The 25,568-nt window shown below is 37.3% G+C and overlaps 1 protein-coding gene across 11 annotated transcripts in view; it reads left to right on the plus strand.

Annotated features, from left to right (window-relative positions):
• Positions 1-25,568, plus strand: part of ZNF385B (zinc finger protein 385B) — a 155,968-nt gene that overhangs the window by 37,523 nt on the left and 92,877 nt on the right. The window contains exon 1 of one of the 11 annotated variants that reach the window (XM_064434303.1): positions 845-1,381. The exons of 8 other annotated variants lie outside the window; for them this stretch is intronic. Coding sequence is in view for 1 of the 3 variants with exons in the window: in XM_064434294.1 (XP_064290364.1) it covers positions 1,357-1,381 (25 nt within the window). In the remaining 2 variants the exon portion in view is untranslated. Of the gene's footprint in view, positions 1-844; positions 1,382-25,568 lie in introns of those variants that run through there. 2 more of the 11 variants (XM_064434297.1, XM_064434294.1) reach the window with 2 other exon arrangements.

Genomic DNA, 25,568 nt, shown 5'->3' on the forward strand with positions numbered 1-25,568 from the left:
TCAGTCATTTTTATTCGTGTGCATTTCTAGCCATGATTTCTGTATTAAAACTACTGGAAGAAAGAAAATAATGAAATCAGGTTTGTTGATTATTTTTACCTTGTAAAAGGAAAACTGATATCTTCACTGTATAGTAATTTTTCTCATCTGGGATCAGTCCTGTCAAAATTGCTCTGATAGCTGTCTCATGACCCAGCAGTATATTTGGATAACTGTGCAGGTACTATAATAAAAAACTCCTCTGTCTTTCCATTTCTTCAAAGCCTAGTTATGGTTACATCTGTCTTATGCTGTGTATTTCTGGGTCTGAGTATGCACAGCAACACATGCTCTCTTACGTTTCTGGGGAAAGAAAACCTATGAAGTACCTGAAAGATAAAAAATATGTACACTGTGAGAAGTCCATGTGGGAGTAGCAATTTAATAAGCCATGGAGGTTTTTCATAGTAAGTAATTTAAAGTTACTGCTATTTTGAAAGAATGAAGAGATTGGTCATGCAATTTGATGCTTTTAACAATATTTTTATTTTGGTAAAAATATTTAATCTGCTAGACTGTGCAGGTCTTTGTTGGGTCAGCATTCTAAATGTTTTCCCCCAAATATTTATTATACTTTTTAGTGGATATCCTGGTTTTTAATATGTAATGGACTTCATCTGTTACATGGTTAAAAAATACTTAATTTGCATAATTTTGAATTAATCTTATTTAGAAAAGCTGTAAGGAATCATTAATTTTTATTGTTGGATTCCCCCCCCCACCACCCCCCCCCAATAATGAACCTCATCACAATACAGGCTGCTCATTCTCCTCTGTCTTGTGTTCATTGTAGGAAAGACAGAGCTATTTTTAACATTTACACAGTCTAGATAGATGATTCCTCGTTCTGTGTGGTTTGGAGCTGAAGCTGTAGAGCCTTTCATAATCATATCCTTTTATTTTTTTATGGTTTGCTTGAATTTGATCTCTGTAGCTGATTCCGTGCATTGATAATGAAGGCTTGGGTTGCCTGATTCTCAGCATAAATTCAGGCAGACTTCTAGTTTGACAGGGCTCTGTGTTTCGGTACGCATGAAGATACAGAACTGAAATTGCTTTGCTTTCTTTACAAATGACTCAGAGTGTGCTTGTCCTTCCCTAAAATGTTGCCAGCGTGTGAAGGATTTTCAATGAGCAGTGCAATAAGCCGGCATCTGGGAAGGTTTGAGGCTGCTCTGGTATAGCAGTGAACTGTCACACAGATGATCAGGGCTGGAGCCAACACTCCGTAGCACCGTAGATCATATTGGTCACATACTGGAAGTTTTGTTTATGTAACTTGGTTGCTGTTTAACCTGCTTAAATAGTATTGCCATAATGTGGAGTGGGCTTCCCAGTAGAGGTGAGTCTGTTTTTTATTATTAAACTCCCCTGAATTGCTTTGTGCTACGACATTGAGTGGATGCTTACATGTTTGGCATTATTTCTGTGTGCAGTGCATTTCTGTTTTAGTTATTCCAGTGGACAGGATAATAAAAAAGGCAAGGCATATAATGCATCTTTTTCTTCTCTTCTTATTTCAGTATTAAAAGTAACTAAATATGTGGCAAGCTCCCTTTCCTTGCTTGCTGTTTGCAGAGGGCATCTTTCCAGTAGGTGACTTCCTATGCATTTTAAATATTTTTTGAATGTCAGTGATGCTGTGTTATTGTTGTAGAAAGAAGCTTATTAGCAGTGTGAATAAATATCTCTTACCAGAGCTTTCTTTCTGGCTTGTTAAATCTCAAAGTATAGTTACAATGATGTGTGAAACACAAGAGCTGTTGGATTCTCCAGATAAACTAAAAAAGTGAAGAATGAAATAAATTGTATACTGGGTTTGACACATTAGATATGTCTGTCATTGTTAATATTAAAAGTTATGATCTGTCATGCCCAGAACAGCTTCCAGTAATTCATTTGCACTGACAGCTTTCTTTGAGAAGGGTATAAAATTACTGTCGCTTCTCCCTAACCAGTTAAATTTGAGATTTAGTGCACCAAGTTTTATTTAAGGGAACAGATAGTGTGCTAAAGGTAGCCTGTGAAGTTCTAGTAGCAAATCTTTAAGCTTAGAAATATTATCATAAACTAAACAGACTTTGTACTTGTGTGTTTAAAAAAAGGGGGTTTTATTGAGAATTTCACCTCTAGCAGAACAAAAAAAAATTAGTTCAGCTGAGTTACTTATTAAGCACTGCTGTTATGTGAATATTGAGTTGGTGAGGTGAGACCTTGTATGATGATATTTGTGTGTGCTGATAGTATTTTTTTTAAATAAAACAAGGAAATACACTGAAAAATATTTATTAATTTTTTTCTTGCTTGCTGTAGAAATGTCTGTGCTTACTATGTAAAGACTGCTGTGTGGTTTGTTTTTTTTCCTCTTCTGAGGAACTAGGACAGCTCATGCTTTTTCCTGCTAAATATATTTATGAGGCAGCTGTTTTATAGCTTTCAGCTCCAAAGTTATAGATAAGTGTGTATTTGTTTGACAGAAGATTCGAGAATTTCCATTTACTGCCAGTACATGTAAAGCTTGGCTAAGCAGACTGCATCAGGAGCACACACCATTTGTATTAGCCAATCTGTCTTTGCAAGTCCCAGGGCCACTATCTTGCTAGAAGCCACTGTGTGCTTTTGAAAGCATGAAATTAGTTTTATACTGAGCACATAGTTTCTCATTTAGCAGTTCTTTTTATGGTAATGGTCAATTTATGGTTCCGTGCCAGAATTTTGGTGTTCTGTCAAAGCTGATAGCTTCTGCTAAGGTGTTCTTTGGAGATAAAGACAAACAAAATCCAAAACAACACCCCCAACAAAAATGCAGTTTGTGGTGGTGGGGATCCTAGGGAGATGCAAATAAAAGAAAGTTCTCCCAAATGACCCAACTCTTGACATTGCTGATAGCATTTTGGAATTATTTTGTTGTAGTATTTCAGACAACATTTGTCATGCATGACATGAAATTATTAATTGTTACCTTTTTATACTTCATAAGTTTTTTTGTTTGCTCTTTTTTTTCCTCCTGTGACATGTAAAATTGCTGTCTCTCAATGCTAGTTTTCGCTATGTGTTTATTTAATGATTAAGGTCAAAATGCACTTGAAAAAATGTATATGAAGCACCCTAAATATTCAGGATGATTTTTAGGTAGGAGCCTATGTTTAGAATACCTTACAAGCTTTTCCCTTTTTTAGTAATCTGTAGAAGTCAATATAAGTTGTTACTAAAACCTTTTTTAATACATATAATTCATACATTGATGAACCAACTTATGTTTAACCTGTGTCTCATTCTTGGCAGGTGTTTGTTGTTCTTCTAACTATGCCAGATTTGTGACTCTTCCTCACTAGAAGCTGTGCTTGATGAAAGGTTAAGGTGGTTAACATTGTGCACTTCACTTGGGTTGCTCTCTCTAGCCTACATAATTCTCTCTTGTATATAGACAATTTAAAATAGCATTATTTTAAATCTAGGTCTTCACAATTCTGACTTGATCCTGAAATAAGCATTTGTAATAATGCAATGTTTGCTCAGCTCTCTCTGCAAGGAGCAAAATTTGATGTTGCTTTTTTTTTTGGTGTAAGATGTCTGGCTCTGGAGCTGGTAGTGTTTCTTCTAAGTGCTGAGGGGAGATCCTGTTCCACCTACTGTTATGCCTTCCTGGGATAAGAAAAAGCTGGAGGTCATAGTTCCCAGAAGTTAAGAAGTAAATGTAGGCTGGAGCACCTGTTTTTCCTTACTGCATCATCATGGAGGAGAAGAAGTAGAAGCTGTGTAGAAGACTGCCCTTTGTTTTTCCAAGGCACTTGGAAAGCACAGCAGTCCCACTGCAGCAAAGCTCCCTTTTCAAAACCATGTTTGGATGCTTCTGTAGTCAGGCAAGAGATGCATACTGGCAGCTTAAATATATATTGTTGTCATTTTGGGACCTTTGAGTAAATTTGCTTGCTACTCTTCAGTGTGTGTTTAAAGGCTACCAGGCAGAAAATATTATGAACATTTGGAAAACAATGTATGTGACATGTTGGTACCATGACATATAAAATTTATTTGTGTAAGTGCTTGAGCTAGAATGCCTTTCTTTGTCCTTTTATTTTCTGGTAATTCTTTGTATCATTATGAATATAATCTTGCCAAATTTCAATGTGGTTGATTGTTTGTTTGAAGATGGTTTTTGCAAGGTCCTTTTACCCTTAAAGATCTTGCATCTTCTCCAAGTGTCTTTATTTCTGCATGTTTCCCCTCCTGCCATTTCTTACTGGTAGTTCAAGTGAGAGGCAAGATTTGGTGTGCTTGTTGTGCTGGCCAAAACTACTTCACTTCCTGGTGTGGAGCTCTATTTCTTCTGCATCCATTCTCTAGCTCTGTCTGTATCAGATTCTCAGTTTTCACATGGCACTGTAATTTTAATTTCTTCTCCTTTGGAAGACATCAGTGTTAAAGTATAGTGACCTTTTGCATTTTGGGAGTTTTTAGGAGGCAGCAGCTTCTCTACTGCCAAGATTACTTTACAAGGAGAGTCTGAAGAAGAGGAGGCTAAGTTAAAAGGAAAAGAAATTATTGGGGAAGTGGTGTGTTGTGAGCAATTCCATGTTAGTCACTTGACTCTGGGATCCAAGTCTAGCTAAGCTCTCAGTGGAAATTTTGAAATTTGCTTTTTTTTTTTTTTTTCTTTAGTGGAGGTCACTGATGAATCCTGCCAGAGGAGCTGAGTGCACTGAGAACTGTGCTTCACTGTGTCAACCCTGTTGAAGCTTTACTACTGAAACTCAAGTTTATATGTTTTTTCCTGTCTGTAGGTTAAAGAGCCAGAGATGTTCTGGAGGTCTCACCCACAATGTTCAGCCAAGAAATTATCTTTTTTTTTAATATGCTTTCTGTTCTCTTGGAATTTGAGCAGTGCTCATAACATGACTCTGAAGGGAAAATAAACTGAGTAACTTCCCTCTTTCACATATGCTTTTTTGTTCCTGTAAGGATGTTTTTTAAAATTATTTTTTAGTTGGAAGTGAGGAAAGCTGGGTGTGTTTTGATCTCCAGAGGTGTAAGGAGAGTGCTTTTGTATTGATACCAGCAGTCAGGGCAGATGAAAGGCTGAATTCCTTAGCCTTGGGTAGGTTCAAGACCTACAGTGAAGTGTTTGTGTCTCTGACTGAGTAGTGCAGATCTTGGGAGGAGATGAAGTCTTTTTAATACTCTGTGAATAGAAGAATACACCTTCCTTAAGGCTTGAGGCTTTAAAATTCATAGAGTGTGCTACAGGAGCTACTCGAGGAAAGGGATATGGCTATGAAAACTCAATGGACAAAATATTCCCTTTAAGCAACTTGTGAAACTGTCAGACTTCGGGCAAGATTTTGTGTTACAATGCCTTTGGTAATACCACTTGTTAGTGTATGGGTTGCTCTGGATGGTGTAGGAGGTCTGTGTTCAGATCACCTGTGTTCAGGTAATGAAAGGATGTTTCCATGTCAAGGGACTTCTGAGGTTACTGTGGTGTATTCAATTTTGGATTTTTTTTGCTTGGTTTTGCTGTTCGCATTGGTACTGTTTATATTTTCACTGAAGTAGAAAAGGCAGAGCAGGTCTCTGGTGTGCGAGTTTCCCTTTTGCTTGTTTCAAGTCTTCTGTGATGACACAAGTTGAAATACAGTGCCTGGATTTGGAACTTTCACCTGGGGGTCTCAGTTTTCTTCAGGATATTTCATAGTAGGGGGAGAGATGAAGGGGAGGTAAGAAATCCATGTAGGAAGTTCTTAAAATTGTCTGGTTTTCTGCTCATGCTGGATTCAGAATTTTCACACATGTGCATCTCCTCTGGCTCAGACTTGAGTGTTTGCCATGATGACATCCTGAAATGTTGTTGTGACTGGGTATTTAAATATGAGCAGAAATTGAGGTGCTTTTTTTATCAGGTGATCAAACCTAGGTGAAACGTGGAGAAACTAAAGAGGTGAGGAAGATTCATAGGCTTTAGAGTGGCACATCTGGATAAAGAGTCACAGAAATCACTTCATCAAGAAAAAACAGACTAGTTGGAAAGGAGAGAAGATTATTGTTAGGAATTGCAGTTCATGTATTGTGGCCAGGTTTGTTAGTGGTTCCATTTGAGCCTGATGCATCTCTAGCAATGTTCTGAGTAGTAAAAATCTATCTATTAAGTAATCATTGTAGTAACCTCTTCTTGATGAAACACAAACAGCACTTAGCTCCTGTGTACCCAGGTTACTTCTGCAAATAAGATTTAAGCTTCTCAGTCACTTTGGCTGCTGAGTTAAGGATGAGACTTTGAGAAAAGCCAAAGCTGAAACACCAGGAGGGTGTTGACTGGGGACTAAATCTTTATGAGAACAGCCTCAGGTTTTGGGTATTTTAAACATGGTTATAAAGAATGGAAAGTGGTATAGTTCCAGATTTGTTTTTGGTAGCTATTGATAGAAACAAGGACAAATCTAGCAGAAACAAATACAAATATTGTTCTTTTATTTTATCAGTTACAAGCATTTACTCATTTTAATAATTCACCCTCTCTAATAAGTATTTCTCCATGGGAAAATTGTCTTTTCTTTCCGTCTTCCTCCAAACAAACACGGCAACTTTGTTTCAGAGATTTTCACTACCTTTGCAGAAAAAAATATTTGACTTGATTTTGTTCAGTTAAGTGTATATTAGACTGCTACTCTGGTTGTTAGTTATTGCAAGGTATCTATGTTTAATGTGTTTATTTTTGCTTAAATTCTTGGTAATTGATGGAATGCCATGCACATACTTTTCCTTAGACTAAATTCAGTTGCTTTATGCGTTTTTACAGTTTTGCTTCAAAAATACTTGTTATGATTATCCAGACTTGAAATTAGTGGATGAATTGGGCAGATAAAGCTATCTGTGTTTTTAAAGTATTTCTGCTTTATACTGCTTTCCTCATTTGGAAGCTTGGTGTTGCTTTGATAGATAGCACACTACCCTGACTGCTTCAAGTCATCCCTGTGCAAGGTCGATGCAATGCATCAAAGCTGTTTTAACTGCTTTAAATAACCAAGATAAGAATCCTAATCTCAGGAATTGTTGTTCATTAATTGAATATCTGCAGAGTGGGGAGCAGGGCTGTGCTGTTTCTGCTGGTTGCACGTTAGCAGTCTGTGAGTCTCATCCATCCCGTGCCCAGGGTGACCATTCCCAGGACCGAGAGCTGTGTGCTGTGCACAGGGGAGCTGCTCTGGCCCCTCTCAAGGAGCACCCACCTGATCAACACTGACCCCTCTGTGGCAAAAGCAAACTGCTGGAACAACGCTAGGAGTTTAGAAATATATGGGAGTCTGGATGAAAAACGGCAATTTTTATTCTGTCTTGAGTGGTCGAGTACATGTAGCTAGAAATTACATATCCTAAAATATGTCATAATAGCAGCTTTTAGTAGGCAGTTGAGTGATGATAAATGGCAAGAAACTGCTGTGCTATTGTGCTACCTGGCCTGAAATTGAAAGCCCTTTACTCAGTGTATTATTTTCTAGGCCATCTATTGCATGAACATGTTTACTGCCTACTTTTAATAGAGTTCTTGGGTCAGGAGAAATTGTTATGCAAAGTCAAGGTTTCAGGAGTTGCATAGGTGGTAGAACAGCCAATTGCAGTGCAGACACACAGAGGAGGAGCCTTTGAGGAACCATAATCACTTAGAAATTTTCTTTCCCCCTTTCTTCTTTTCCCTTTGATGTTGTTGCTGGATGTTAGTGGAGCATGATGGCACTGCTGTGGTGTGGAGCAGTCAGCTGCCAGCACAAAGCGAATTCTGAAGGGACATCTACCAATTAACTGAAAATAATGAGAAAATTATTATTGTCACACTAATCAAAGTTAAGTTGTTACTAAGAAATTTGGAAGTCAACGCATTTGTAAGCCATGTATGGTCTAGTATGACAGTTCTGGTATAAGCAAAGTTAGAATCAGTGCATCCACTGGAGCTCACAGACTCTGAGGACTGAAGGAATCCCCAAGCCTTATCTATTCCACACTACTGGACAAAATAATCTCTAGCATTAATTCCTTTAGGAGAAGAAATTGCTTTCCCAAATATGCAAATGTTTGCTGTTAAGTCCAATAAATCTGCAATTGAACTAGGACACATTATTTAGAGACACATTCAAGTTCAATTTAAGGACTTCAGGATGTGATCAATTTACTTGTTAGGCTGCTGAATTGTTTAAATAAACCTTTACCCTTGCAGTTAAGAGCTGTATCTTGCTGCCAGTTGGAATTTTCTGATTATGTGCTAGGAGGTCCCTTTTCCTCTCTACTATTAAAGAGCATCCATGATTAGGTACATTCTTCTAATAAAATGGCAGGGAATCTTGATTTCAAGTCCAACACTGTTTGTATTAGGATGCAATTACAAGCAGGGATTGTGTAACGTTTGAAAAGGTTATGTATTCTTTAATAACATGATTTTTCATCAGTGGCCTCAGTGACTCGCTGATGAATCAGAATGACAACTTTGCCTCCACAGTCGTGGACTGTTGGATCCTGGTGTTTAAAGTCTGCACGACACACTTGTAACTGGAACAAATACTCTTTCAAGCAGGAGTGAGTTCATAAAGCTCTCTTTCTTTGCATCAAGTTAGAAGCATGATACTGATACTTCTCCAGGTTTTCTGGACTTCTGTTGTCTTTTCCTCTCCTGTAATTATTTTCAACTAGCAGGATCAAGCTTTTCTCTGTGAAAAGAGAGTGAAAGGAGAGTAATTTTCCAGTTCAAATTCCTTGGTTGTGGTATGGACTGCTTGTTTTGCTTCTTTTCAGAGGCTGGACTCCATTGTAATACTATATTTTAAATACTGAAACGCAGCTATGTAGCAACTCTGTGTCCAGTGCTTGGTACCGTCTGGGATGTGCAGTGAACTTTGTCACTCAAAGTTATTTTACCAATTCAAAAAGAAAAAATGCATAATATTTTAGCTTAATACTGATGTAGGGTTTGTATTGGCATAGCTTTATCTGATTTCCTGTACATGATGTGTGCTTATCATGTTGCCTAATTTTCTTGGTAGTAGTTTCAAAAGCTTTCATTGATCAAAAGCATACCTCCAGTGAAGACAAAGTGGAGAATAGAGAATCTAATCAACTTGTAAAGAACTGTGTGTATGATTTACCCGACAGATGTTTCCCTACAGTTTTGCCTAGGTTTTGGGCCAAGAATATCTGTAATCTTACCATGTAAATAATTTTGTTGAGCTTTTGGTTTTTGCATACATTAGTACTGACACTCGTGCTCATTAGCCATTGTCTTTTTCTCACTTCATTGTATTGTTTAGAGACAATATCATCCAGAATTATGTTCAGACTATTATCCTTGGAATGTCTTTACCTCCTTTGGAGCATGTCCCCAGCAGCTACATCCATCTACCCACAAAGACTTCTTTCTGTACTTTGTGGGAAGAGTGGGAACCATAGCATAAGCATACTAATTTATTTGGACAACCAGTTCCTGCCTGTTTTACCCTTTTACATGAGGTTAAATGCTTACAGTTGGGTTGCACAAAACTGTCTTGAGAAGATGTACTGTTAATAGGCTTGCTCCAAAGCCTGTGACTATAATACTAATACTAATATTTCTAGTACTTTGCAAGCTGATGTTCAGTATTTCTGATTCCAGAGAGTATGCTGCCAGAATTTTTTTTCTTGATACTAAACTTTCTCCCACAGAAGTGGGAATGAAAAAGCTCTGTGAATTTAAGTATTGCTTGGAATTTATTTCTGCAGTTTGCTTGAAACTTGACCTTTATCTAAGCTCTTCTCACTTCTGGATCAGGATATGTGTATCTGTATTCAAGATTTTGAGAGTGCTGCCCATGGATAAAAACAACATGGCTTGAGTTCAAGAACATTATTTTGTAGCAGTATCTAAAGTGAAAATGATCAAACTAAAACAGAAGTAAAATTTTATTTTGCACATCACTGAATGTCACTCCTGAACTGCCTGCCTTTTCTCCTGCTGTGTAAGCCTTCCCTCTACTTTCCCCTTCTGAAGTCAAGGAGTTACCTGAGGAGTAGTTTTTTTTTCTGAAACATCATCTTACAGGAACTGTTTTAGTTCAAATTTTATGTAGTCACGAGGTTGTATTTTCTCCCCTTCTCTTAGATTTTTCTTTTAGCATCAGGGTTTGTAATTGATTTTTCTCTACAGTGAAGTAAAAATGTCATGTACTTTCCTGTGGCTTGCATTCCTTAAGCTGAAAAATTAACTAAAGTCTAACTTCGAAAGTTTGATTTCTTTTTCTTTGGTAAACAGCTATTATTTTTAATGGATCTTTTTAATTGAGGTTGCTAGTAACTGCTGAGGAAAAATGCTTTATTTTTTCTTTTTTTTGTAATGAAAGCATTTATAGAAAGATGAAAATATTTTCCTTCTAACTTTCCTTCACAAACTTGGTGAGCTTGGATTGCTTCCTCTAAAATAACAACACATGGAAGTGTTTTTCCTTTCATCATCTCTCAGTGGCACATACATCTGAGGCTTCTGATCTTTGGCTTAAACTACTGTTAAATTTTCATTATAAATGTGCCACCTACTGGAGCAAAAGGCCCATCAGCAAATATTTATTAATGTTATCTTGTCCCAGACACATTTGCATAGTAATTTCTTGCTAGATTCCTGTGCTTATGGTTGTCAAATCTACACTGCTTTTTGTCAGCCTCACCATAGGGTATGAAAATGGTAATAAGAATTGGAGGGGATGTGGAGCATAAAGGTTTAATAACATGCCTTGGAAAAAACAAAAAAGAAGAATTGATATGCTGAATTATAATGAAAGATACCTGGCTGAACCTAATGTCCAGTAAGGGAATCTTAAATTCGTAGGTACTCTAAATATTAATTTAATGATGTAAAAAACCTAACCACCACTTAATTGTTCAATGTAGCCTTGCAGCGAAAAGAAAATTCAAACAAGATTTTAGATTATGCAATAGTTTTTTGTAGTTGTTTTTTTAAAAACTTTGGTCTTGTCTTGGTATAGGATTAATCATGTTCGTCTTTACAAATGAGAGGCATTTTGCTTGGAACTTGTCTTTTGTGTTACCATAATGAAATGAATGATTATTTGTATTGCATATATGTCTTAAGAACTGCAGTTGTATTGTGCTAGACTTGTACAGAATTATGGAAAAGACTTATTCTCAAAATTTTTAAATCTGCCTTTGAAACATAAGGCATTAGGCCAGAAGTGCAAACCAGAAGAATAGAGAGGTCTAGGAAAAATTTCTTTCCTAAACTTAAATTATTTTCTTGATGTTTCTCATGAAAGTGAGTGCTTTTTTGGCAACACTTGATTCTATCACAGTAGAAAAATGTCTAATATATGAAGAAAACAAAAAAGAGGAGCTTTCTGAACATTAATTTGTTTTGCTGCATTAAATATTAATATTAAATTTATTTTTCCTGTAGGACAGTCTTTGACTTAGGCAGGGTTGTCTTTTTATTAATTGGGCTAATCAAGATGTAGCTGATATGTTAAAGAGACAGCTATACAATTTGATGGATTTCCTTACACAAGTTGCTGTTTTCTTTCCATGCCTTGCAAGTACAGCTCAGCCATGAGGGCATTTGGTTTTGAAAAGGAAGAATGAGTCAAGGAACCACCCTCAGAAAATGAGTGTGCAGTCCAACAGGCTATGAAGGAGGAGACAGGGAGCCAGGAGCTCTCTGATCTCCTCCCATCTCAAGTTGTGCTGCATGTTGCAAACACACAGGTTTCCAGGTCCTCAGTGTCAAATGCAGAGTCCAACCTATACTTACTAAATCTTACACTTCCATTATACTTCAACCAAAATATAATTTACTTAAATTTGGAGTTTTTAACACAGATTTGTAATGATGATAATCAGTGTCCTTGTACACTGCCTGCTCCTTCTTTTCATCTGTTTAATCCTGTTAAACTGTGTTTTGCTCTGGATGTGTTGGGATGGTGTTACATATTTATTTGGTCAATATACCATAGATAAATGAAATGCAAGTGTCTTGATAGACTGTCAGGGATGTTGGAGTGAGTGCTGATATGGCTCTGTGGCACACTGGGATGGCACAGTAATTGGCAGGAGATAGTAGCGCAATACTTTTCTTCAGGTCTTTAACCTATTTTTCTGTGTTCAAGGGGGAAATGGAATTTCCTGGTCATAGATATTACATTGCCTAAATTATCTTTTCTTTATTTGATAATTGAATGGCAATTTAATATTTCTAGGTGAGGGAAATTTAGGTTTTATGTTGAGTAGTCCTGCTTATGAAAAATATAAATGACTTTCTTTTTTCCTTCAGTAGGTGATGATCAGAATGTGTTGTCTGCAGTTCTGTGCAACAGGCCAGGGTGTGTGTCTGGCATCACTCCAGGCAGTGAACTTGGAGTGTGCTGGGGCAGTGCTTCAGGAAGCATGCTGCTTGCAGGAACAGTGCTCACATTTCCATTGGCTGGGCAAGTAGGAACATCAGCTGGAGTCATTAATGTTGTTGTCTTTAGGGGTGCCTGTAGCTGATCTGCCTGCTTTCCCAGAATAGGACAGTGAAGCCAGTAAATAAGGCAATAAAATATTTCACACCTAATAAATTTCATAAACCAAAAGCAAATAAAGTCTAGGCAGTTCTAGGAAGAACACAGTTGCTGCAAATGTTAAGAGATTAAGGTAGTATAGGCAAGACAAGGGTAAGAAAAAGCACTCCTATTTTTATAGGAGGAGGTAAAGATTGTATCTTGGGAAACTTCTGAAATGCTTCAAAATGCTTCAATAATGAAAAAAACAGAAAAGGGAAGTAAATCCTAAGCAATGTCTGAGAGTAAAAACATTTAAAGTACATGAATGTTACTTAACAAAATATGTGGCTACAAGAACATATCCCAAGGAGATATTCAATATAAGTAGAATAAATCATTACAGAAGAGAAATGTAAAAAAAAAAAAATCTAGTCCTACATACATTTTTATGTGCATATGGAATGGATTCAAAGCCTGTTCCTTCAAAACTGGGCTTTTAAGAATAAAGAAGTTAATTTTCTGTTATTTACTTCATTAAAAATGTTGTTCAAAGCATGATTTGATTTTTTTTGTCAGAAATTATTTGGGTATTAGTTTTTTGTCTAATAGGTTATATCAGCTGTCCTTAATTTTATCACTTTTACAAGCATATATATGTTTTGACATAGTATATGGACATGTAGCATTGAAAAATAACTAAAAATAATTCCAGAGTACAAAACTGAGGTGGGCAGAGAAGTGATACAATAGCCATCCTCGTGTATTGTAAATTATTTCAGGGAATTACAATTGGAGTTGTGTATATTCATAAAAAAGGGCATAAATTATTTGGTTCTTGTTTCAGTTTGTATCCTGTTATGTCCAAGCACAGGAAGTTTGGAATTTTCCTTTGGAATATGCAAAATTCAGGATGACAGTCTAGCAGGAGTGGAAGAGATAGGCTAGTTGAAGTCATTGAGAGAAATACGCATTACTTGGTTCTTTCATAAACTAATGTGGCATTTTCCTTTCAGCTGTCCAAAATATGACAGTTTTTGTAACATTAGCATAAACTACTAAAAAAAATCACTTTTTGGAGGGACACCTGGAAGTGTTTTGAGAGTCAAAGGCCCAAACTTTTGATTCCTGAAAATAATGATGCATTTCTAGGGTAACCTCAAAATAAAGAGGTTTGCTTGCCAATTATATGTTGTAGCCGTAAATAAAACATAATTTTATTTCTCTTCCAACCAAGAAAAAATATTTGATAACTACTTTTCAGTCATTCATATGTAAGCTAAACAAGTGCACATAAAATATTCTATCCATGACATTACATGCTCCTTATCACTGTCATAGTAAATGCACTTAGAATTGCTTGGAGATATTTTGAGAATTTTTTACTTGCAGCTCTTCTCTCCTGTGTATAAGAGGGAATTGCAAGGAAGGTTTGAGGAAGTAAAAACATCAAGGTATGGGATGTATTTTAGTGTGGTAGGGGACTTTAGGTGTAACAAATTTGAGTGTGTCTGTGTCTCATGCTTGTGGCATTGTGGTGGGGCTTTGGATGTCTTTTTCAGCCTCATTAATGGTGACCTTTGTGGCCCTTGGCAAGCCTTAAAAGTATTTCCACTTTTGTCGGCTGAGAATGACTTTGCTCTTGTCAGCATCTTGGAGGACTTTCAGACTCACATGCTATCAGAAAAACTCCCTCCAGACAGCACTCCTCATGAACAGAGATGGCTTCAGCTGGGCTACTGGGTATTGCTGACTACTGGAATGGTCCTAAGCTGCATTTGTGAAGCAGGGACAGCCTTCCTTGTTTAGTGTGTTACATAAAGGCTGTTCTGCATTTATTCAAGTGCAACAGATTGCAAAGCTTCTCTGCACAGGTGAAATGACCTGTTCCTCGATGATAACCATGGTTTTTGCATTATGCAAAAGGAAACCTGTATATCCACTCATGTGAGCTGAATTTTTTGTCTGGAACATTTGTTTGGTATTTTATCATTTGAATAGGTATTTTAATGTTGTGCAGGGTTCCCAAATACAAACGTGTTTTTCTTTCTTCTTTGTTTTCCAAATATAGCAGTTAAGTACCAAATTGCTGAAAATAGAAGCTAGGTAGGCCAATTTGCATCCATGGCAGGTGTTGCTGTCTACTTCTCAAATGTTGTCTCTGGTGTGTCATTAAGCTTAGCTCAGCAGTGGCTGTTTCAGAGTGTGCACATGATGAGCAGGCACACTGTGCTGTCATTGCTGGTACTTAGTCCCTTTATAGGCAGTACCAGTCTTCTGACTTTATTAAAGGGAAGCTGCTCCTGTTTGCAGAGCTTGTTTGTATTTTCAGCATTAAAAGGTTTATGATAGGGTGGCCATCAGACAGAAATTTCCCATGCCAGGGGTGGCATAAGGTGTGATCTGCTTGTGACAAAATCAGTTGATGCTCGCTTTTAGTGGCAGAAGGATTGACAAGGGGGTGGAGGGGCTGCTTTGCAAAGAGCCTTAAAAGTTTGACATCTAAACATGAGCTATGCCAGGGCTTGTCGTTGTCAGGTGATGAGAGCTTTCCCTCCACTCATCCTTGCAGCAGGTTTTGGTGTGTTCAGAGTGCAGACCTTCCTTCAGCCTGTGCAATGGAGGGGTCATCGTTGGCTGCAGGCCAAGAGAGTTAATTTCTGCACTTCTGTTTAATGAGTTAACATCAACCCTAATGCAGATTTTCATTCTGGCTTAGATGGTTGGGCATAATAAATATCCAGATGCTGTCTTCCATTATTTGAGCATTATTTTCTCATTCTCCTCAGCAAGCTGTGCATTACCCAAGCTTGATGGGGGTGTTATGTACACTAAGCACAGCCTTACAGCAGTGCAGCCCCACCAGGTGCAAGAAGTGGTGCTGTAGACAAAACCAGAACACTGACACCTTGTAAAGCAAACCAGAAGTTGCACTGCAACCAGGGTAAATATTTGGCTAAAAATGAGCCAGTGTGTAAGGCTGTGCTGTAGAGACTCATTAGCCATATCTGAAAAGAGCTCTGAAGGACAATCCTATTGATTTTGTTCTTATCTTGATGACCTTGTAGGTTGAGTTAATGGTTTCTGAACTCAATTGATGAGTTTGCGGGACAGTTCTGTTTGTCTCCACTCAAGGAGAAACGCAAGTGGTGTAGAGTTGAAAAATAAACTCTTGTGATTTTGTTCACTCTCTTAACCTTCAATATGTATTTTAATTTGCATGGGTGTTGAATCAATGTAAACATAGTAACTGTGTAATCTAGACAAGACTGAAATGTAGTTCATCTGCATTAAATTACTTATTTCTCAAATCTTACAACTTGGAAGTCATCTGGAATTACAATAGGCATCATCACACTTGGCTGATAGACATTTTTAAAGAAGCTGGAGTTTGACAAGGATGGGAAAAAATGAGTCTGGTCTTACTGTTGTAAAAACCAGGCTGTTTCTCACCGTGGTACTCCTGGTGTGGCTTGTAAGGCAGAATTTTTGCGTTTCTGTGGATGCTTGTACCTGGAGAGGAAGCCATTCCTTCGGGACACTAGGGCTGCAGAATCATCTTGGGGAATGATCTTTTGTGCCAGATCATTAGTGATTTAAAAATTGTCACAGCTTCTGTAAATCCAGACATAAAAGCAAGCATGCAGAATTTCATGTAGCTACTGCTAAGATACATCCTGATTTTCAGTTCCCACATGGCATAGTGAACTTCACCTTCATACATAATGTTGTTAAAACTTGGATGTTTTATAGATGAAGAGGCTGTTGCTCTCTTGTAAATGTTAACTATGAGAGCAGTCTGCATAAGATCAAGAGGCACTAAGGGATAATGTAATTGGTATTTGTCAAACAACGGTATCTGTTTCAGAATGAAGATTCATGATAGAAAAAAATAAGACAAAGTAGATCTCACAGTTTCAGCATAATTAAGATTTTTTGCCAGTGGTTATTATGGGAAAACTTTCTTAAATATTTTACCCTTACCCCTTTGAAAGTTTTGATGTCAGATGAGCAGGATTTTCATTCTGCGGCTACTTTATTAAGCTCTGATTATTAAACTTCTAGCTAGCAAAGAGAACCAGAGCTGTAATTAGCATTTACCTGTTTTTTTTCTCTTTCCTGTCCTGATGGAAAGATTCATAAGATAAGGGGAAATTTTGTTAAAGAATTAACTGTTTTGCTCTTACTAAAAAGATGAGAAAATAACCCTAATAAACTACATAATATGTAATTACATAAAGGATATATAAAAAGTAACATGAGGTATAGATTTAAATTATGTAAATAAATCTGCTCTTGGTAACTTGCTCATTAATATTTTCTTCAGCAAGGTGGTTAAGGGTGCTTAAGTATGACATACTCTGCTCAGGCAAGGAGCAAAAATAAAAATAACAAATTTAGAGAAGGTATAAAGGGGAAATAGGGCTTGCATTTTTACAGGTTTTTTTTTTTCATTTCAGGTCAAGTAAAATTAGTGATAATATGTAGAGGCTTCTCTATAAAAATTCCATCTACTGTGACCAGTATTAAAGCTCTGTTTTAACAATATTGACAAGTAAACCCTTGACCTCTATATGTTACTGAGAAGAAATCTTTGAAATAGTCTTAGCAACATCCACTTGAGTTATTATTTGAAGATGTCTGTGAAGAAAACTTGTTTTAAGGTGGATTCCTGTATTAATGAGCTGGTCTCTCATTTCCTGGGCCAGTATAATTTAGCACAAATTTTTTATATTGCCTTTTTCTTTCTCATTTAAGTGCCAGTGCTGCTAACTCTGCACTGCACAGAAAATGGTTTAAAGGGGGTGTAGACCACTTGGCTGAGAATTTATTATGGTCTGTCTTTTTATCTTATCATGTTACAGAGAAGAAATGATGTTGTGTTGCTTTATGTTAACATGTAACAGAGAGAAGATGATTTAAGTCAAACAGTAGCCAAGACTGCAATAATGAAGTTCACATGAAGTAAGGTAGAGAAGATGAAAGAACATGTGTCAGAGTACTGTAATATACTGAAAATTGATAATAGCTTTATTTTGGTAAGCTAAATTTCTTCTGGCTATTCAACACAAAAATGAGAAGTACAAGATGAATAAAGAATTTGGGTTTTGAATTTGTTTGTAAAACTAAGGAATATATGTCATAATAATACACAAGTCCTATGCAAAATGGTAATAAGACTATTCCCAGGTGAGTATTACTGTCTATTCTGCTAAAAGAAATGTTTTGTCTGAGTAAGAGGAGCACAGAACATCTGATGTTATATGCTATTACAGCTAGTTATAATACAAAAGCACTTTTTGGTCAATATTATATGAGAGAACCTACAAATTGTATGAGAGGTCTTTTTGTTTCCTCTCATGTTTCAGCATCTGAAGATATGAAATTATTTCATATTCACCTTTCCAAACCATGATATTATGTAATAATTTTATTTGAATACAGAAGTGGATTTCCTATATCACTTTGACAGTGCAGCTTCAGAGAGTATGTGGAGCAATGCAGGTATTTAAAAAGCCTTCTAACTGAATTGCTCTTGGAACTTTTAAGTATTGAATATTTTTAGTCACAGTATTTTGAGTTGTGATCATTTAGTGAGAAGAACAATGTCTCCTCCGTCTCAGAATTCTCTACAAAGAATGAACTAATTTCACATAGTCTGCAGGGATTTTGGTGAGTGGCTGTTAGCACTATAGATGGCCACTTTTCCTTGTAGATTGACTTAATGAGTATAGATTTAATGAGATTTCTTAATAGTATTTTTATGCTCTAGAACTGTACATATAGATCCATCTGTTACTAGATATAACTTGACCTTTGGTGGACTGTGTTATGTATATTATCTGTGATCTGGAACTTGCTTAAGCAACAAGCACTGCACAAGCAGAATAGCAGAGTTGTGGAAATCGTAATTTCATGTCTCTATTTTGAAAAGAGTTGAACAAGAGGTAAATTCTCTGATACAATTGTGTTATTTTAATTTAATATGCTTGTGACACATTTTTGTCAGTACATCAATTAATTTTTTTAATATATTTTTGGTATCATCAGCTTATATGTGCATACTTTTAACTTTATCACAACAGTCCAGGTTAGAAGGGATCTTGAAAGACCATCTGGTCCAAGCTTTCCTGGGAAGGGTAGTCATGATGAGATGATCTAGCAGCTTGTCCACATCTTGAGACCTCCAGCAAAGAGGATTCCATCATGATCCTGGGGAGGTTGTTGCAGTGAATTCTTCATCTCACTATAAATTTTTCTCCTATCAAGATGAAGCGTCTCCCAGTGTACTTCTCACACCTTGTCTTCTCCATGTGGATCGTCATGGAGAGAGAGCCTCCATCCTCTTTGTGACTGTCCTTTAAATACTGAAATTCTGTTATGAGTTTCCACCTAAGCCTTCTCTTTTCCACGGAGAAAATTCCAACTTCTTCAGTCTTTCCTCATACAGCAGGTTCTCCAGACCTTTGACCACCATTAAGGGCCTTCTTTGGACCTCTCTGCTCTGTGCACATCTTTCTTGGTTTGTAGGGGCTAGAACTGTACACAGTGCTGTGGGTGCAGCCTGACAAGCGCTGAGTAGACTGGGACAATCACATCTCTATCTCCGTTTATAAAGCCCCTGTGGACTGAGGACTAATCTTAGTTAAGATTAAACATATTGGTTTTTTCATACTGAGATTTCAAAGTGATTGAAATGGCCAGTGTTACGTTGTTTTGCAATCTCTGTGTTGGGATACTCAGCCAGTAATGTCAGCTGTGGTTTCAGTTTTGTGCTCTTCTTTATATGTGAGTTATGTGGATGGATGGTGTCCACTCCTCTGTAAAGGAAAAGCAAGGATATCTGTCTTCCTCAGCAAGTGGATGTGAGGTTGCAAGATGTATTTCTCTGCTGGTCTTTGTCACTCTGTTACATATATGAAAATAGAAGGTTATGTGAAGGATAGTGTCAAAGCTGCTCTGGCTCTTCCTGCTTCTCAAGTTTCAGTCTTGCTCCAAACCTGGCTCTGGTAAGGAACACTTGTCTCATTAGTCAGTTTTTCTCGTCAGGAGCCAGCAACGCTGACTAAAACAAATTAACGGGAACTGTTTGGAAAGGGTACACAGAAGAGTGCTTTTGTGCCTGACACCAGAGATGTCCAAAACCAAAATAATGAGTTACCTTTTTGCTGATTTCTTAATGTGGAACTACTAATATTTCACAGTTCTGTTGCTGCCAATCTTATGTGTTTATTTACAATTATGGGAGAGAATTGCTTGGCTGAAGGATCAGTTTATTGCCAAAGATGACAGACATTTTCTGTAAGGGTCCTTTTCTAGGTTCAGGAGGTACTCACATCTTTGTTGTGATATATTTGAGAATGGCAGTCCTGTGCAGGTTAACCCACTAAAGACAGAATATGCTTTGGTGGTTTATTATTCACACTGGTGTTGAAGGATGTAAGCTTTTGGCTTGTAGATTTGACACTGAGTTAATTATGCAGGCTTTTCCTGTCTCTGAGTTATCTTTTATGTGAAACCTATGTAGTCTCCTTTCTCAAGTAGTTATTTTCTCATGTACAACATACATTTAATGATTTGAGATGCCAAATTAAACACTCACTTACCTGCATGTGTGTTGTTTTTCGTAGAAGTCCAGTCAGTTTTACTCTTTCTAGAGTTTCCATCTCAGCAGCAAATATTTTAAAGACAATTCTTAAAGATCTTATTCTATGTCTAAAAAATATGAAATAGAGACGAGGAAACATAAGATTAAGTTATTCTAAGATAAACCATTTCTGTTCATCTTTTACCAAGTGTGATTAACCACTAAATTTTCCCCTGAAATCAATGAAAATTAAAGGAGATACCTGACATGCTCAGTAGACCAATGGGCATGAAAACCTACAAATGTGTGCAAAATACAGAAATAGTAAGATTATATCCTTATTAAATAATTGTAGATACTTTGAAAGCAGGTGAGGTTGTTTCTTGTACTGCCTGCTCACTAAGTGAAGTCACTTGTTAATGTACTTGTTTTGACCAGCAATGTTGTAGAGCAGACAGCAAACCCATGCTACGTAGTTAATCTGCCCAGAAAATACTTAATTTATATAATCCATCTATATGTTTATTTATATAAATTTATCATTTACCATTTGTTTCTAAAGGAGACATAGAAAATATCTTATTGGAATTTTTAATATGTTGGTAGCCATTATGATCTCTTTCCCAGGTGTTTAGTATGGTTCTACAGCTGTCAAAATGAGCAGACTTCATAAACTGACTCGTTTACAGAAAATGGCCCTCTGCTCAGTTCAATTAAAACTGCCTTTCTAAACTTTCAACTTTCTATTTAAGAACAAAATTATTTGATTTTTTTAAACTGCCAAATATTGAGAGATATCCAACTTTTTTCGCTGAGCCCAGAAGACCAGACATATGTATGCAAAGTGAGGGAATTATTAATGGTAATAATTTCATACATTGGTAGAGACATGATGTATTCTTTTATCCAGAAGACATTTTCAAGGAGAGAGTCCTTTTGTGTTTAAAAGAAAAAGTAAATTGTTTCAATTCTCTATTAAATTTAAGTGCTGTGGTAAGGGAGATACTGGCTGTCCTGCAGAGTCCATCTCATTCAGTCATCTCATTTAGTTCATCAGGTCCTGGATGTTTGTTCTTCGTGTTTCCTTGTGTGCCAGTGCAAAAAGCTTCCCCGGTGAACTGGCCTGCTCAACAAAAGCTGTCTGGTAGTGTCACTTGCAAGCTGGGCACATGTAAGCCCCATTCACTTTGGTAGGTTTTTCCTGTGTTTTTGGGGGGAATCCAGCCTGTCAGGGCAGCCTAAATTAGTACTGTATTAGCAGAGGTGATTGTAACTGTGGTTCTGTACCATTCATTTAAAGGGAGTTTGGGTTGTGATTTCTTTTAAGGGCACCTCAGACTTAAACTGAGGTGAAGCTGAAGAATTGCAGAAAGACAGCTGGCCTAGTTTTCCAAGGACACAGCATCTGCAGTTTCTTTTGGCTTCTCTGCAGTTTCAGAGGATCAGTGCTTTGGGAAACTGGGTTGAATGGCAGATAATAGTGAAATAGCCCTCAGGAATAATCATCATATTAGGGAAGGCTTAGTCAAACGGCTCTACACTTTGATATTTTTTATTTAGTTAATAATAAAGTTGAAATAACCTAATTTGAATAGTATTTTTAAATTAAAAATGCATATGCATGTCGGTTGTATTATGAATAATGTGATTCTTATCTGTTTTCTGTATGACGATTAGAAGCTCAGTTATGTTTTTATGGGAATAAATCTGCATCCTGTCATGCATTGCAGTATGTTGGTACTTTGCCAAAAGGGTGGCAGACTGCAGTGCTATGAATCTGTTGAATTCCAAACAAACTAATTTCAAGAAAATCAGAGAAAATACCTGCCAGTCTTGACTGAGCAAATCCAAATTACTTCAGTCTATGATTAATTAAATTAGGTTGCTTCACAATTCATAACTGGTGCCTGGAATGACCTTACTTAATGCTATCAGTGCTTTAAATGTACCCCCTTACAGAAAGGATGTCCTCTATGAGCATGTTGTCCCAAATGGATGAAATGGGTACATCTCAGATGCCCTGAAGGAAATACATACCCAAATGAACGTGATGAAAGGCAGCTGAGGTATCAAGGAAGAACCTTCAAGGTTAATATTTCAAAATTAGTATTTGATCCAGATTGAGAAAGGGAGGATGTCTTCTATACAATGCAAATATAATGGAACATATATGTGATATGTACAGAATGCTTATAAAATATAACAGGATTCAAAATTAATGTTTCAGGATGCAGCAGTTGCTCTAAGATGTTGCTGTGGTTTTTGAACTGTAGTAACATAACCTACACAATTTCTGTGATGTTTTTAGAACTGCTAGCTTTGGAATCTGCAGAGCAAACTGATGGAATTTTCCATTGAAATAAATAGGTGGAGGTTTGACAGCGCAGCCACTGCTGCAGTGCTGTTCCTGGAGTTGGGGTGCGTTGTTTTTCTTCTATCTGACGCCTGGGGATTTTCAGCCAAGTTTCCATGTATCTTGCACTTGCTCATGCACAGCTTTGGGAGCATATGCTTGTGTTTGTAGTAGATGTATATACGTATGGAGTCTCAGAAATATTGAATGACTGCGTGCATCTGTGAACCTGCAAACCTTTGGGGAGGGATTTTAACAGGTGTAAATCTACTTCTAATTCTGATGTGTCTGAACACATGCCATCTCTGCAAAGCCCATGTACACATTTGATAACTTTGTGAAAAAAGAAGGCTGGCAGCCAAGAAAAATTAACCCTATGTCTTTGTGTCAGTTAAGTAGTTTAAATGACTTTCACACCTAAGGCTGAAATAAAAATGAGCTACTACTTGTCACCATGCTCTGAGAGGCTGGTCTCTTTGTTGAGTAACAACATCCATCTGCTTCAGAAAAAAATTTCCTATAGCAGTCTGTGTCGTACTACATGAATCCAGCTGCCTGACCACAGAAACAATCTGCAGTGCAGTGCAGATCCCTTGGTCAGCATCTCACAGGCATCTTCCACGTCCAAAATAGCCCTGGCATGGGTTTTGTGCTGGGTGGTTCCGTTCCGTCAGCTTTCTCCCTGCCCGTGGTCTGAAATGTAGTTATGCTGATGCAAGAGTGTATTTTCTTTCCAGCTGGCTTTGAAGTGGGTGCCATTGATCTGATATTTTGCAGCTATGCTGAAACCCAGACTTCAGGATGAGCTTTTGTGCAGTCGTGGGGGGAGGAGAAAAAAGGGGGAGAAAACCCCAAAAAATCCAGCTACTAACTCAAGCATCAGCATAAAGGAAAATAATTTGGTATGCAGGAAGAGAAAACAAAGGAAGATAAGCCAGTATGATCATAGTTATGAACAGTGGAGTGTGAATTTAAGTAGAAAAAGGATAGATGGAAAGACCAAGAAAAGGAAAACTGAGAAAAAGTGACAAACAGAGAAGGGATTGAAGGGTAGGGAGTTTGTGAAATGTGCAATTCCTCCCCAGCTTGAAGAGGCTGTGTGGGAGAAGATTGGAGCCAATATACAGTCTACAGAACAGACATCTCACTTCACATTTACAGAGTATGGGTAGAAATTAAGTTTCTTGGCTTTGCCCATTAAACAACTCAGCCCCTGAAGGCAGGAGACTTTCCTCAGCCTGTTTTATGATTCTGGATGCTCACAAATGCTCAGAGTCATACTGTGTCATACCTGCCCACAGTTGAAACACCTGGCTTAGAACTAGGCTGTACAGACTTCTACCCCTGTAATTTATCAGAAGTGATTTCACCTGCAGAACTTCCTGTTGTGACCTGCCATTAAACAAGAATGTCCATTCAGGAGGGAGGTGGTAAGTTAAAATCTGAACAGAGATATTGATGTTATGGACAAATCTTCCAATAAGATCTCTTAATTAGTGAGCCCGTGAGTCATGAATGGTGTTATTTAATGTAGTTTAGTTTCTTTTTTCTGTTTCTTCTTGCATCAGGATGCTGTGCTTTTCATAACTGAATACTCAGATGGTAATTTGGAGTCAGTTTGAGCTGCCAGCTCATCTTGCAATATACCTGGATGCATTGCTTATTTCTTATACCTTCCCTCAGTAAAACTGTCTTGATGCTTTTTTACCTATGTTCAAACTGTTCGGATATTAGTCCCTGCAAAAAAAAAAAAGTTTGGTTTGTTCAGCATGGGGGGTAAAGGGTTTGTTTGTTTGTTTTGTGGGGTTTTTTTAATAATCCCTGAGGCTCTCAGTCACTGACAGGATTTGAATGTATTTTTAAGCTAAATAATGTCTCAGAAGGCTGTATTGAATTTGCCTTTTCATGTTGGTGCTAATGTGTTCCTCATTTTTTATTGTTAATGCAACATTTTTGTGGCTGTGACCCACCCTGCTTCTATTTGATGACTTGCTACAGCCTGTTATCCATAACAACAGAGGATGCTGACTAAAAAAAGTTATCCACTGGAAATTTTTATAGCACCCCTCCCATGGCCTTTATAGGGTTTTCATATTTCCAGTGCCAACACAGTGGATTTCAAGTGGATTTCAAGTTAAACACAGTCTTTCAAGGTATTCACCATAGTGAAATCAAATAATTTCCATGGAAATCAGGCAGTTGTTATTACTGGTGTAAGCATACTCCACAATATGCTCCCCTGTCCAAGCTGTAGAAAGTTCTTTCAGCAACCTGAATCTGTGTACCCTGCTCCCTTTTCCTCTTTTTCTGAAAGTGCTTATGCCTTTACTTAAGGACAAAAGCTTCCCCAACCTGACTGTGCCCAATTCCTTGCATCACAGTTGGGAATTTCTGGAGCATGAGTGTTGCCTCTTCCTCAGGGACAGAGTGCTTTGCAAATGGCACTGGGCTGGTGAGTCTCTGAGGGTTTTGTTTGTTTGGGGTTTTTTTGATAGTGTGTCATCACTATCATTTAGAAAAATACATATGTCAGGAGTAATGTCACTGGGATCTATCTGTTGGAATGGAATAACTGCTTTTCAGCTCCAGTGAAGATGACTGAACTGAGTAAAATGTAAGTAAAATGATCAGAATAGAACATGCTTAGTAGAAGAGACTTGTCACAATGAAGTAGTACATAGCACATACTTTCTTTTTGACTTTGAGAAAATTACAGATGCTTTCATTCACTTTGCATAGAAGTTAATGTATTTGTCACAGTACAAGTTGATGTATCTGGTTTTCTTATTGCTTACTTGAACTATAATTTAGGTCAAGAATTCTTTCTTAATGTATGTCTGGGGAACTGTTGGTACTGTGTAGCTTGATGTCATTTTGATACCTCTCACCATTATTGTAATACACATATTAAAAACAATCAAGTATCTTAGGAACTCTGTCATTATGATAAGTACATATACTTATATAAATATGAACTTGGGCAGCAAATGCTGGAGAAGAGATATATATGACTGTTAAAATGTTGCCACTTTCAAATGTATTGTTTTTTCAATTCTCAATTTGTATGAAGGTTGTACAGAAATGC

This window comes from Passer domesticus, chromosome 10 (genome assembly GCF_036417665.1).
Source record: "Passer domesticus isolate bPasDom1 chromosome 10, bPasDom1.hap1, whole genome shotgun sequence".
NCBI lineage: Eukaryota > Metazoa > Chordata > Aves > Passeriformes > Passeridae > Passer > Passer domesticus.